Source organism: Manacus vitellinus, unplaced genomic scaffold (assembly GCF_001715985.3).
Source record: "Manacus vitellinus isolate BGI_N305 unplaced genomic scaffold, ASM171598v3 scaffold_61_pilon, whole genome shotgun sequence".
Taxonomy (NCBI): Eukaryota; Metazoa; Chordata; class Aves; order Passeriformes; family Pipridae; genus Manacus; species Manacus vitellinus.
The window spans coordinates 2257440-2270470 of NW_021940696.1; the positions used below are offsets into that span (position 1 = coordinate 2257440).

At 56.8% G+C, this 13031-nt stretch overlaps 1 protein-coding gene across 1 annotated transcript in view; it reads left to right on the forward strand.

Moving 5' to 3' along the window:
• The window catches only part of FBXO41 (F-box protein 41), a 19595-nt gene extending 12120 nt beyond the window's left edge, over window positions 1–7475 (forward strand). The window contains exons 4-11 of the mRNA XM_029963714.1: window positions 510–778; window positions 1143–1258; window positions 1793–1945; window positions 3771–3866; window positions 5133–5251; window positions 5606–5764; window positions 6440–6555; window positions 7370–7475. Coding sequence (XP_029819574.1) covers window positions 510–778; window positions 1143–1258; window positions 1793–1945; window positions 3771–3866; window positions 5133–5251; window positions 5606–5764; window positions 6440–6555; window positions 7370–7432 — 1091 coding nt within the window. The 3' untranslated portion in view covers window positions 7433–7475. The remainder of the gene's footprint in view (window positions 1–509; window positions 779–1142; window positions 1259–1792; window positions 1946–3770; window positions 3867–5132; window positions 5252–5605; window positions 5765–6439; window positions 6556–7369) is intronic.
• The last annotated feature ends 5556 nt before the right edge of the window (window positions 7476–13031 follow it).

Here is a 13031-nt window from a genome sequence, read left to right on the forward strand (position 1 = left end):
CACACACACACACACACACACACACACTCCCCACAAGGTGGTTCTGACCCAAAAATCACTGATTTTTTTTCTCAGAGAAGGGTTCAGGTGAGGCTGAATCCTGTCTTAGCCTCGGGCTGTGTCAACAGTTTAAATTTAAGGAATTACAGAGGTGTGATTAAACCACTTTGTCCCACAGGTTTTAGTGATGGCAAAAGGATATATTTATACAAAATGAGTTATTTATTATGACAAACGAACAGAACAAATGAACAGACGAAAGAACTTAGCCAGAATTATTTACTACACAGTGCAAAAGCTAAAAACCCACCAGTAAGGCATAATATGGCATAAAGCAGTGCAGTGCACCGTGTCAAAGCAGTTATTTAAAGCAATTGTATCAAAACCAGCAAAAGCACTAAGTAGAGATTGATATAACTCACAGAGGGCAGAAGGTGGAGGATGGGGAGGTTGGGAGTTGGGGGACAGGGGTTGAGGTTCCCTTACCTGCTGTCCTCTGTGTCCCCCAGTGGCCACTGACGCCGGGTGTCCCCCGGCCAGGCCCGAGGGGGCCGGGGGCAAGGTGTGCCGGCTGGAGAGGGGCAGCCCGGGGCACTCCAGCGAGGTGATCAGCCCCGAGATCCTCAAGATGAGGGCGGCTCTCTTCTGCATCTTCACCTACCTGGACACCAGGACCCTGCTGCGGGCGGCCGAGGTGTGCAAGGACTGGAAGTTCGTGGCCCGGCACCCGGCCGTGTGGACGCGGGTGCTGCTGGAGAACGCCAGGGTGTCCTCCAAGGTACTGGGGGTGGGGACGGGGGTGGCACTGCCCAGGGTGAGACCTTCCTTCCAGGGAGGTGAAGCTGTGCCAGCACCTCGTTGGTGGTCAACCCTGTGTGAGTGGTCGTGGCTCTGTGGTCATGGGGGGACACAGGTGGGCACTTGCACCAGCGCTGGGTGTGTTGTGCATTCACCTGTGAATGCTCCAGGGCAGGAGCTCACGTGTTCCCACGTGTTCCTGTGGTCACACCCGTGATTTTGTTGCCTGCACTCTTGCACAACCTCGTGTGTGTGCACAGACCTGCCCGAGGACAGCTGGGGGTGGGTGGTGGGGGCTGTGCTGAGGGTGCCCACCTCGGTGATGAGCACCCCTGTCCCCCCAGTTCCTGGCCATGCTGTCCCAGTGGTGCACCCAGATGCACTCCCTCACCCTCCAAAACCTCAAGCCGCGCCAGCGAGGGAAGAAGGAGAGCAAGGAGGACTACATGAGGAGCACACGGTGAGTCCCTGCGTCCTGGTCACCCTCCTCCCACAGCCGGAGCTGCTGGTCCTTGGGGATGATGATGATGATGCTCCATGAGTCCTCCCCTGACCCAACCTTAGGCCATTCCCTGGGTCCTGTCCCTCCTCTGACCCTCCCAAGGAAGTTGGAACTGCAGTGAGGCCTCCCTTCAGTCTTCTCTGCTCCAGCTGAACACACCAAGTGTCCTCAGCCCAGAGGCTGGTTGGGCACTGCCCAGGCTCCCCAGGGCAGTGGGCACAGCCCCAAGGCTGCCAGAGCTCCAGGAGGGTTTGACTGATCCTCTGGGGCACAGGTGGGACTCTTGGGGCTGGGCCTGTGCAGGGCTGAGGGTTGGGCTGGATGATCCTCATGGGTCCCTTCCAGCTCAGCACATTTTGGGTTCCTGTGATCCCATTTCCACTGTGGGACACTGGTTCCTGCTGTGGGTTTCGGGCATCCCAGAGCCAAGGGGTGGCCATGGGGAATGTGAGCATGGCCTTCCGTGCCTGACCCTGCCTCCACCCCTGGCAGGGGCTGCCTGGAGGCTGGTCTGGAGTCCCTGCTGAAGGCCACGGGCAGCAACCTGCTCATCCTGCGCATCTCGCACTGCCCCAACGTGCTGACGGACCGCTCCCTCTGGCTGGCCAGCTGCTACTGCCGGGCCCTGCAGGCTGTCACCTACCGGTAAGGACGGCCACCGACACCCCCCTGCTCGGCCACGGGGCTGGGGGAAATCTGGAAACATCCGTGGGATGTGCTGGGGCTCTGCTGATGCCGGTCCCTATTCCCTACTCCAACGCCATCCAGAGGTGTGAAGGACCCACCTCTCCACGTCCCCAGCCCAGCAGCAACCTCGGTGTCCCCCAGCTGTCCTTTCAGCTCTTGTCCTCTTCTGGTGTGTTTTCCCTTCCAGCTCCATTCCCAACATCCTGTTACCATCTCATCCCAGCTGGAGGTGTGACCAGGGGTATGGTAGGGGGACACTGCTTTGTGTTAGAGAAGGGTGAGGAAGAGGTGCTCAGTGAGGTCCCACCTGACTGTCACCTCATGAGGAAAGCTTCTAACAGGGAGAAGAGGGTCAGGGTCCCTCTCTCCTGGGAGGGAGGAACAGCTCTGCCGTGGGATAGCTAAGATCCAGCTTGGAGATCTCGCTCAAGATCAAGGACACAAGGCTCTGGTGTAGGACATGGAGGAGGTCACACATCCTGGAGGAGATCATTGACCTCTCCTTGGTCTTAGCCACTTTCCAAAGAGGTTCTGCCTGCTGTGGAGACAGGATTTACCTTTCCTACACACTCCAGGAGGATGATCCTTGCTCTCACTGCACCCTGCAGGCGACCACTTCAGCCTTGGAATCCATTTTCCCTGTAGCTGATGTGTGTCCTCACCCAGCCCAGGATGGAGAATCCTTCAGGTGGGAAAGCACATCCAGCCACTCCTCTGGTGTGGATCGTGTGAGCTCAGACACGGCTCTGGTCAGGGGATCCCACCCCATGAGGCAGCTCAGAGCTGCTGGGTTTGACCCAAAGCCTCCTCCATTGGCTCCTCCAAGGGCAGCAGAGCAGGTCCAAGTGCTCCTGGCACGTCTCTAACCTGTGACTCTGACTCATGCTCTAATTAACCGGCTGCTCTTGGCAACCTTCTCCAGTGGAGACGCGTGAAGCGCTCGAGATAACACCCCTCGCTTATTTTTAGGCTTGCTTGCAGTTTTGAAGTAGGTCATTTGGAGTTAGGAAGCACAGCCCCGGCCTCCAGGAGACATCCTGGTGTGGTAGAACAGCCAGGGGTCTCTGTTTGGGCTGGTGGCATCAGGTTGGTGCTCTTTGACATCTCTCCTTGGCACTGGGAGCATCAGCAGAAGCTCCTCTGAGCTCGTGGTACACCCACACCTCCACCAACCCCTGCACGAGTCCAGCAGCACCCCATGAGGTTTTGATACCTCCAAAAACACCAGGGAGGAGCCCGCAGCAAACACCTGTGGTGGCATTTGGCCAACAGCCACCACAGAGCTGGGACAGAGGCCAGGGAGCAGCCACTGCCCATGGCCAGAATGTCCTTCCCACCTCCTGGCACCTTCCCCGTCCCCACGTGAAACGATCCCAGCGGGACCTGCAGGGATGTTCTGTCTGCTCTTCGAGGGTGCATGGCCTGGCAGTCTCAGCCAATCATTTGTGTCGCCTTTGCCTTTGGAAGATGCCCCTTCAACCTCCCCTTCAACTTTCACCCCCCCTCCAACGTCGTCTCATCCTCCTCCTCGCCTTCAGCCTCACCTTCTCCCGTTGTTCTTGACATTGCACATCCATAGGCACAATTCCAGACAGGAACGCCTTCAGCCTTCCGACACGGGCTGTGTGGGGACTGCCTGGTCCACGGGCAGGTCGTGGGTTATGAACAGTGACCAGATTTGCACCTCCAGGTGCTCCAGGGAGCAGCACAGAGGCTGCACATTCGGCCCCCGGGGCGGCATCGCTGCCGACGGGGCCACCACGTGTCCTCTGTGTTGTTCCAGGAGCTCCACGGACCCCGTGGGCCACGAGGTCATCTGGGCCCTTGGAGCAGGTTGCAGGGACATCATCTCCCTCCAGGTCGCACCTCTGCATCCGTGGTAAGAATCGTGGAATCGTGGGATGGTTTGGGTTGGAAGGGACCTTAAAGATCATTCAGTGCCACAGGCAGGGACACCTTCCACTAGTCCAGGTTGCTCCAAACCCTGTTCAGCCTGGCCTTGGACACTTCCAGGGATGGAACTGTGTTAGGTGGAGGCTGAGTGCAATGGGTTGGAAAGAAACTGGGTGCCAGATTTGCTTTGGGAGGGTCTTCATGGGATGAGCAGCAATCCTGGAGGCACGTTTGGGAGACCAGGAGCTCAGCCCCATCCCTCCCTGTGAAGGCTGGGAGCTGTTGGGTGTAGACACCTCCCTGCTGAGCCGGGAATGTTTCCATGGAGGCTGCTCACTCCAGAGATGAAAGGGAAGCCGTGATGGCTCTGGTTGGTGACACTGAACATCAAATGCTTGTCTGAGCTCCTCTGTGCTCACGTAAGAGCAGCCCTGAAGGGCCGGGGTGTTGTTGAAAGGGTGTCACTGCTTGGGGAGACAATTCTCACTTTTGGAAAAGCATTTTGGGGGCGTGAAGATGCTGGTGGATCTCCACCCCACAGGGTCTGGGCGCTCGGGAGCTCGTGGCTCGCACAGCAGGTCGCTCACATCCGTGCCACGGGAATGTCCCCAGGGCATTTCTTCTTGTCTGGGAGGTCTGTTGGGATGTCACATCCCTGTCAGCCCGGATCGAGGAGCACAGAGGGGATGTCACTCAGCAGGAGGAGCTGGATGTCAGGTCCTGGTGGCTTGTGTCTTCCCTGGGGGAAGCAGCACATGGCATGTCGGCTTCTCCACCTGAGCCAGAGCTCCAGGCTCCTGCTGCCAGTTTGATCTGTGCAGGAAACAGTTCAGAGCCTGGTTCAGATCTCTGAAGGGAGAGTCATGGAGTCATGGAACGGTGTGGGTTGGAGGGGAACTTAAAGATTGTCTTGTTCCAACCCCCTGCCATGGGCAGGGACACCTTCCACCAGCCCAGGTTGCTCCAAGCCCCGTCCAACCCGGCCTTGGACACTTCCAGGGATGGGGTACCCACAAATTCCCCAGGCATGATGGAGGGTTTGGGGCACTGGGCTGCCCTGTCCTGGTGGCAGCACAGCTTAGGGTGATTGCTGGTGTGGAGACACCCCCTCAGAGCGTGACCATCGTGGCATTGGCAGGGTGGGTGATGCCCCAATCCCACGCCGCTTCCAGGAGCGCTCGTGGAGAGCGGGCTGAGCTTTCCCGGCAGCCCTGCCCAGCTGTTTCTCCTCCCTCTCCTCTCCTCTCCCCAGCCAGCAGCCGACACGTTTCAGCAACCGCTGCCTGCAGATGATCGGGCGGTGCTGGCCCCACCTGCGGGCGCTGGGCGTCGGAGGCGCCGGCTGCGGCGTCCAGGGACTGGCATCCTTAGGTAGGCACCTCTCCGGGGATCAGTTGGGTGGGAAAAGACCTCTGAGGTCACCGAGTCCAACCCGTGACCCAACACCACCATACCACCCAGCCAGGAGTGCCACGTCTGCTCTTTCCCTGAGCGCCTCCAGGGATGGAGACTCCACCACCTCCCCGGGCACCACCTCCCCCCTTGGTGGGACAAGGAGAAGGGCACCTTGCAGGTCCCCTTGAGGATCTCAGTGGAGACTCACGTCCATGGGCCAAGGTCCACGGGTGCACCCCACCACCCCTTGCTGCCACCCACCCCTTTTGCCACCTGCTACCCTCATCCCTTCCCCGTGGGACGCTGACAGCGGGTGCTCTGTCCCTCCAGCCCGGAACTGCATGAGGCTCCAGGTCCTGGAGCTGGACCACGTGGCCGAGATCAACCAGGAGGTGGCAGCCGAGGTGTGTCGGGAGGGGCTGAAGGGGCTGGAGATGCTGGTGCTGACGTCCACCCCGGTCACCCCCAAAGCCCTGCTGCACTTCAACAGTGAGTAGCAATGCCAGAGGGCATCACCCATTTGCCACGAGGCCACCAGATATCCAGGTCCGTGGAGCAGATCCTTCCTTCCAGCCTCATCCACAGGAACCTGTTGGCACTGGGAGGAGCTGGGAGCTCCAGGTCCTTGAGAGGGGATCCAACATCCCCCTGCCAAGGATGGGCCAAGGAGAGCTGGTATTGCCTTGGGCCATAGAGAGGATGGGGATGCTCCCTCTGTGCTCTCCACAATGCAATCCAGACCCCAGTGTCTGTGACATACCTGAGGTTCACCCCCCTGTGTCTGAGTTCGGGGTCACACCACTTGCCCAAAGCCTTTTCCCGGGACAGGAGGTCCACAGCCATCAGTAGGGTCTGTCCTGGTGGCCAGGGCTCATGTGACTGTCGTGGGACTTGCTGGGAATTCCCCCCTCTGGACGGAAGGGCAAGGGTTTCCCAAGGAAAGAGCAGGATGCTGATTTGGGGACAGGACAGTCAGAGACCATCTCGTAGCCCAGTGTTGGTCTTGGCCACCACGAGCAGGTCTCCTCCAGCTTCAGGGTGAGGTTTCCCCACGTGCACAAGGCCTTGAGGAGCACTAGGGTGGGATGTGGGGTCCGTGCTGGCCGTGGGGAGGTCGTTTGCCCCCCAGGTATGGAGAATCCAGGTGGTATCTCTGCCCCTCAGGTGTGTGCCGGAACCTCAAGTCCATCGTGGTGCAGGTGGGAATTGTGGACTATTTCAAGGAGCCCCACAGCCCTGAAGCCAAGAAGATGTTTGAAGAAATGGTGAATAAACTCCAGGTAAAGGATCCCAGTCCCAGGTAATACAAGTGTCACCAGATCCATGGCAAGGATTTGAGATGTTTCCCCCTCTTCCTCACCCCGTTTCCTTCTCATGGCAGGGATTTGAGTTGTTCCCTCCTCTCCCTTCCTTGCCTGGTGTCCTTCCCATGGCAAGGATTTGAGAAGTTCCCCCTTCTCCATCCCTTTCCCCATGTCCTTCCCATGGCAGGGATTTGAGATGTTCCCCACTCTCCCTCCATTTCCCTGTGTCCTTCCATGGCAGGGATTTGAGATGTTCCCCCTTTTTACTCCCTCATCCCATATCCTTCCTGTGGCAGGGATTCTCCTCTCCCTCCCTTTCCCCGTGTCCTTCCCAGGGCAAGGATTTGAGATGTTTTCCCCTCTCCCTCACCCCATGTCCTTCCATGGCAGGGATTTCAGATGTTCCCTCCTCTTCCTCCCTTGCCCCGTGTCCTTCCCATGGCAGGGATTCCCCTTTCCCTCCTTTTCCCTGTATTCTCCCCATGGCAGGGATTTGAGATGTTCTTCCCTCTCTCTCCCTCACCCCGTGTCCTTCTTTTAGCAGGGATTTGAGATGTTCCCCCCTTTCCCTCCCTTTCCCCGTGTCCTTCCCATGGCAAGGATTTGAGATGCTCCCACCTCTCCCTCACCCTTTGTCCTTCCCATGGCAGGGATTCCCCTTTCCCTCCCTTTCCCCGTGTCCTTCCCATAGCAAGGATTTCAGATATTCCCACCTCTCCCTCCCTCACCCCTTGGAGCATCAGGAATGCCGGATCCCCCCTCTAACCCCAACTCCCCGCTCCTCTTCCAGGCCCTGAGGAAAAGACCCGGCTTCTCCAAGATTTTACACATCAAAGTGGAAGGAGGCTGTTAGACCTTCAGGGAAGCACAAAGCACATTCCCTCCTCTGCCTGGCGGCCCCGTGAAAACCAAACCCACCGCCCGGCGCGCGGATCCGGGTCCGCCGGCTCGTGCACAAGGAAAACCCGAAACTCTCGCAGGCCTTAGGGACTGGCAGCCGGGGCTCATCCCAGGGCCGGCTGGCGGGCGAGAAGGTGCTACTTCGGGACAGTTTTTTTTTTTTGGCTGCCCCAGGAGACAGGGCGACGCTCCTTCCCGGGAGGGGAAGATGGCTCGGAACCCCCGCGGCCGCTCGTTGCCAAGGATCCACGTTTGGGGAATGTCTTTTTCTTCAGGCTCTGTTTTTCTTGGAGGGTTTTTTTTTTTTTCTTTGACCGTCCGAGGATCTCCCGGCCCATCCCACGGGCTCCTTGTCCTCTCCGTGGGGTGGGGGAGGTGGGGTGGGAAGGGGCTGTTCCTCCAGAGGGAAGGACACCCAGTGTTCCTGCGGGGTCTCCGTTTCATTCGTTGGACAGAGGGGCTCCCAAACCTGGGCAAACGCTGCCCAGAGAGCAGCCCCCACAGCACAAGCCCGGGGGGCAGAGCTGCATCCCGGGGGGCTGCGGGAGCCAGAGGACACCAGGAGAGATGGTCGCTCTTCCAGAGGTCTCCAGCCTCGCTTCCTCTCCACCAAAACCTTCCTGCCAAGGCAATAAACCACCTCCAAAATCCTCGTCCACCAGGAAACACGGGTCACGCTCCGGTCCCCACCATCCACCACCCCGTTCAGGCTCCATCCAGAGCGAGTTGTCCCACGTGGAGAGAAGGACTGGAATGGGATGTTTGCCATCTCATCACCTTCCCGAGCAGCCTGAAGGAGAAACCCTGGGCAAATTATCCCAAAATCCAAAGCTGCTGGTGAAAGCACCACCCGACAGCCTCTGGTTGACCCTTATCCGTGGCCACGGCTGGTTTTTTTAACTCTGCTTTTTCCTTCCCGGGTGTCTCCAAGGAAGTCGTCATCCCCAGAATACCCTTTTTTTTCCCACGGGAAAAGGCTTTGGAAAGGCATCCAGCAGGGCCAGGCATCTCCATGCTCCACCCTGGGGATAAAGTACCAGGAGGTGCCCACGGAACTGGGGACACCCATCACAGCACTGCCAGCAGTGGGGACACACCGGCCTTAACCACAGCCCCTGGTCATCCCAATCCCCCGCCAGGTGCCCTTGGATCGGGCTGAGCGGAGAGAATCCGACTGGGAAAAGCAGATTTTTGGGGTTTTTCCTCCGATTTGGACCAGTGTTGGAGGTTTTGGTGCCTGCTGGCCAGCGTGGCTCCGAGGAGACAGCCCTTCCCAGGGCACCTCCCTCCACTTCCAGCCTTCCCAGGGTGAGGGGCTGACAGGGAACATCCCTCCAGGAGGGAGGAGGCTGCAGATCCATCTGGGACCACATTCCTCGCCCATGGCAGAGCTCAGCCAGGGCTGCCAGCATGACAACAGTCCGTGGGGATCCTGAGAGACAACAACATCAATCCCAAATCGCTGAAGCCGGTGCGGGGCTGGAGGCACCTCCTGGGTCTCCAACCCCATCTCAGGAGAACCTTCATCCCCCCTTCATCCCACCCACGCCGCCTCCTGAAACAGGGTAAGGGATTTTTGGCCATAACTCCCGTTGGAAGCACCTCTGCTCCCCCCTCCAACTGCAGCTTTTCCAGGAGAAGGCTGCTCCCTGTCTGCACAAAATGTGGGAGCCCCCCAAAAAATGCCTGCGAGAAACTCCTGCCTCCCACCATATCCCCATGGATGAGCTTCCTGGCACTGGGATCAGCTCCCTGCCATGGCTTTACCTCCACCTGGGGAAGACTGGGACACAAATTCCAGGGGCAAGAGGAGTAAGGGATGCCCCGACCAGCAAAAAAAAAAACCCACCCAGCAAAGCTACAACCCCCCGGGGAACATCCAGCCCTTATCCCAGGAAAGCGTCCCAGTGGAGCTGTCAGAGACTTGGGAAATTCCCTTAAAAAAAAAAAACAAACAACAACAAAAAAAACCCTAACAAAGTAAGTATTTATTTCTATAAAGAAGGAAAAAAAAAAAAGATTTTAAAGGAAAATTATATACTCAGCATGTTTATACACTCTATGCTTAAAGACTATCGTGGTGGAGAGTCGTGTCCGAAGACTGAAGGCGGCTGCTCCGGGTTTGCTCCGGGTTTTTGGGACCTTCTCCCAGCTCCTCGGGGCTGTTGGGAAGGCAAAGGTGATGGAAAAAGGGGGAGATGTTTGAGGATTCTTGGAGAAGAAACCTTCTGTGCCCGCCAGTGGTGTCAGTGGCCGTGTCTGTGGTGGTGTTGGAGCCACTGGGGTTTGGAATTCATGGCAGGACACTCCCACTGGAATTTGGTGCTTGGAAGTGTCACCGAGACCAGAGCGAACCATCGGGGCATTCCTGAAAAATCCAGCTCAGCAAAAGCCACGTTTCCACAGAAATCCCCTGATGACACAAGGCCTTGAGCAGGTTCAAGGATTAGAAGATGGGAAGTGGGGGGGTTCTCCCCGTTTTCCTTGGGCTTGAACGGATCCCTCCCTCCTCATCTTGGGATGGAGGTGGGTGAGGGCAAGGACACAGGTGGTAATGAGGGCCCAGCCCTCCTGGTGGCTCCTAATTGCCCAGGTTGTTAATGAGCTCATTAACAGCTCTGTATTTCTTCCACTGAAATGTCATATTGATCCTTTCCCTGCTGCTTTCCCTCCCCATCCTGCTGTTTTTCCCCTCCCCAAACCCCCATCCCTACGGGATGCTCGTGGATTCACCGCCCGGGTCACGGAGTTTCAACCCCATTTCCTCTGGAAAGGGATGGAAACACACAGAAATACCAAATTCCCTGGGAAAAGCCTGGAAATCAGGCAGTGTATCCAGGAGCTCAGCCCCATTCCAGATCCTAGAGAAGCCCCAGAGGGGCTCTGCGATGACAATCCCCAGCAAAATCCATGGATCCGGGGTGAGAATTGGGGTCACAGCGAGGGCCAGAGCTGGCAGGGGCTGGATGGATGGTAGTTCCAGAGCTGGCTCCTGCAGGACCAGTTTTGGGGAGATTTATTCCTTTTCTAAGGAGTTTTCCTGAAGTTTCCCTGTGGACAACATTCCCAGCATTCCCTGTCGCTTGAATTTGGGTGCTGGTCAGGGATTTCAAGAGGAACAACATCATCAAAGCCAGCTCAGGGGCCAAATTTATCCCAAATCCATGTTTTTCTTGGTTGGGTTTTGCTTGTTATCCATCCATCCGAGCCCCCAGGAGCTGGGAACACTCCAGGGACCAGCTGCCTCCTCCTGCCTTATCCCTGTGCCCCCAGTTTGGGGGATCTGGGATGTCAGGGCTCGAGGAAAACGGGAACTCCAGGGTTAGCTCTGTCCAAGGAGGATTTTAATCTTTATCCCACTTTTTTTATGCCATGTGTCCCGGTGCCAGCTGCCAGCAGGGGCACAGCTTGCATGGATCCTCCAAAACACTCTGAATTTAGGGGAAACAGAACAAAAAAACCCGCAGGAAAAGCGTTGCTAAAGCTCAGCCTCTCGTTTTGGGGGAAGGAAAAATGCAGGTCGGGATGGAGCAAAAGCATTTGGGAATTGGGAAGTGGGAAAATGCTTTAAAAGGAGGGAAAACAAAGCAGGGAGATTTTAGGAACTGGAGATGGTTGGTTGTAAGGTGGTGATGGATCTTCCTCACCCGTGGGAGGCAAAATAATTCCCCCCACCGTGGAGGGTGGGAGAAGGGAGGAAGGAGAGGAGGGAAAGCTGCCCAAAAGCAGGGAAAATTATGGGATTTTTCTGATCCAGCCTCGGGATTGAGCCCCGTGGAGGGGCAACGAGGCAGGTTGGGGCCGGGGACAAGTGGGTGCAATGGTGTGGGGTGGCTTTTGCTTCGAGATAATCAGAGGAGATAATCAGTGCAGGGCAAGAGAGATCTCCAAAGACAGGAATTTGGGATCCTCTTCCCTGAAGAGCCCTCGTTTGCTCCGCCAGCGGGCTCCGAGGGGCCCCTGTACAGCGACCTCCCCCCTCCCCAAAGGTAGCCAGTTGCCTCCCAAGTTATTTTTTTAAACTCTCTATAAATTTAGGTCTATTTTAGTCTCTTTGCAGCGATGTGCCAGTGTCTGGAGAACCAAACAGCCCCCTTTTTTTTTTTTTTCCCCTCTTATCCCCGTGGTCCCTCGATGCTAAACCGGGTCCTGGGTGTGAATCCACCAGAGGATGTTGTCCTGGAGGAGGGGGAGTGGTGGGATCAGGGTGCACTGGAGGTTCCAGGTGGGTTTGGTGGGAAGCAGGGTCCGACTCCGGCCAGGAGCCCGTGGTTTTTTAGCACTTTGGTTGGAACTATCACCTGTAGACGCACTTTGATGTTGTTGCTTTGAAACTTTGGCGAGTGTAAACAATGTGTATTTAAGGAATTAACAAAAAAAACAAAAACCAATTCCCCCTCCTCCCTCCCCCCCCCCAAAAAAAAAAAGTGTGTAAAGAGCTATTTTATGATTCAGTGTTGAATAAAGACTCTGGAGATTGAGGTGGGGTTTCACTCTGAAGCCAGACCAGCAGCAAACCAGTGAGACCTGTTTGGGGCTTACTGGGAGCATCCTCATACCTCCCTCTCCCTGCAGGTCCATGATCTCCACTGGTCCAGTTCCATAGGGCACCGGGACAAAGTGGGATACTGGGGGAGCACTGGGAGGGTGGGAGAACACTGGCACAGCTTTCCTAGAGAAGCTGTGGCTGCTCCATCCCTGGGAATGCCCCAGACCAGGTTGGACAGGGCTTGGAGCAACCTGTGGAACATGTCCCTGCCCATGGAATGAGATGGTCTTTAAGGTCCCTTCCAATCCAAACCATCCTGTGGTTCTATGAAATTCCTTCCACTGCCCTCCCTTAACATTCCAACCCACCAGATCCAAGTCTCCCTGTATTCCCTCAAGAGGATTTTCCTGCCAGACAGCCCAAACACCTGGACCCATCCCTGAAGCACCCACACATTCCCTCCCCACAGACCCAGAGCTGTCACCTCCCTGAACCTCCTTCCAGGAAGCCAAGGGCAAGACGTAAATGCCAATAAAAATGTCACTGAGCAGCATCAGAGAGCTGCAAGAGAAAGAATCCACCCTGGAAGCACTCCTGGGATGTGCTCAGAGCCTGTCCTGCTTCCCAGCACAGCACCTGCTTTGCAAGGGGGCAAAAACACCTTTGAAAGGTTTATTTTTTTAACTCTAAACACGACCCGCCACCGAGCGGAACAAAGCAGAGAACAGCCCAGTTTGCCACCAAGACAAGTTCATCCTTTTATTGTGTTGGAGAGCCTGGGGTCCAAACCCCTCCCCAGCAGGAAGAAAAAGGAAAAACAAACCAGTATAAATAGGAGCAAAGCCCATCCTCGCCGTGCCGGGAGAGGGAAGGCCATTCCCGAGCGGAATGCCCAGGCGAGCCCGAGGGGATCAGTGCTGTGTGGGAAACGTCTGGGGCAGGGCAGCCCACAGGGGGCCGTGGCTGCCAGGGCCAAGACGTGACTCTAATTAACACCAACATCCACGAGCCCTCCAAGCGACCATCTGCCGACGACGAGCCCGTTAATTAACGCGCGGGGGTT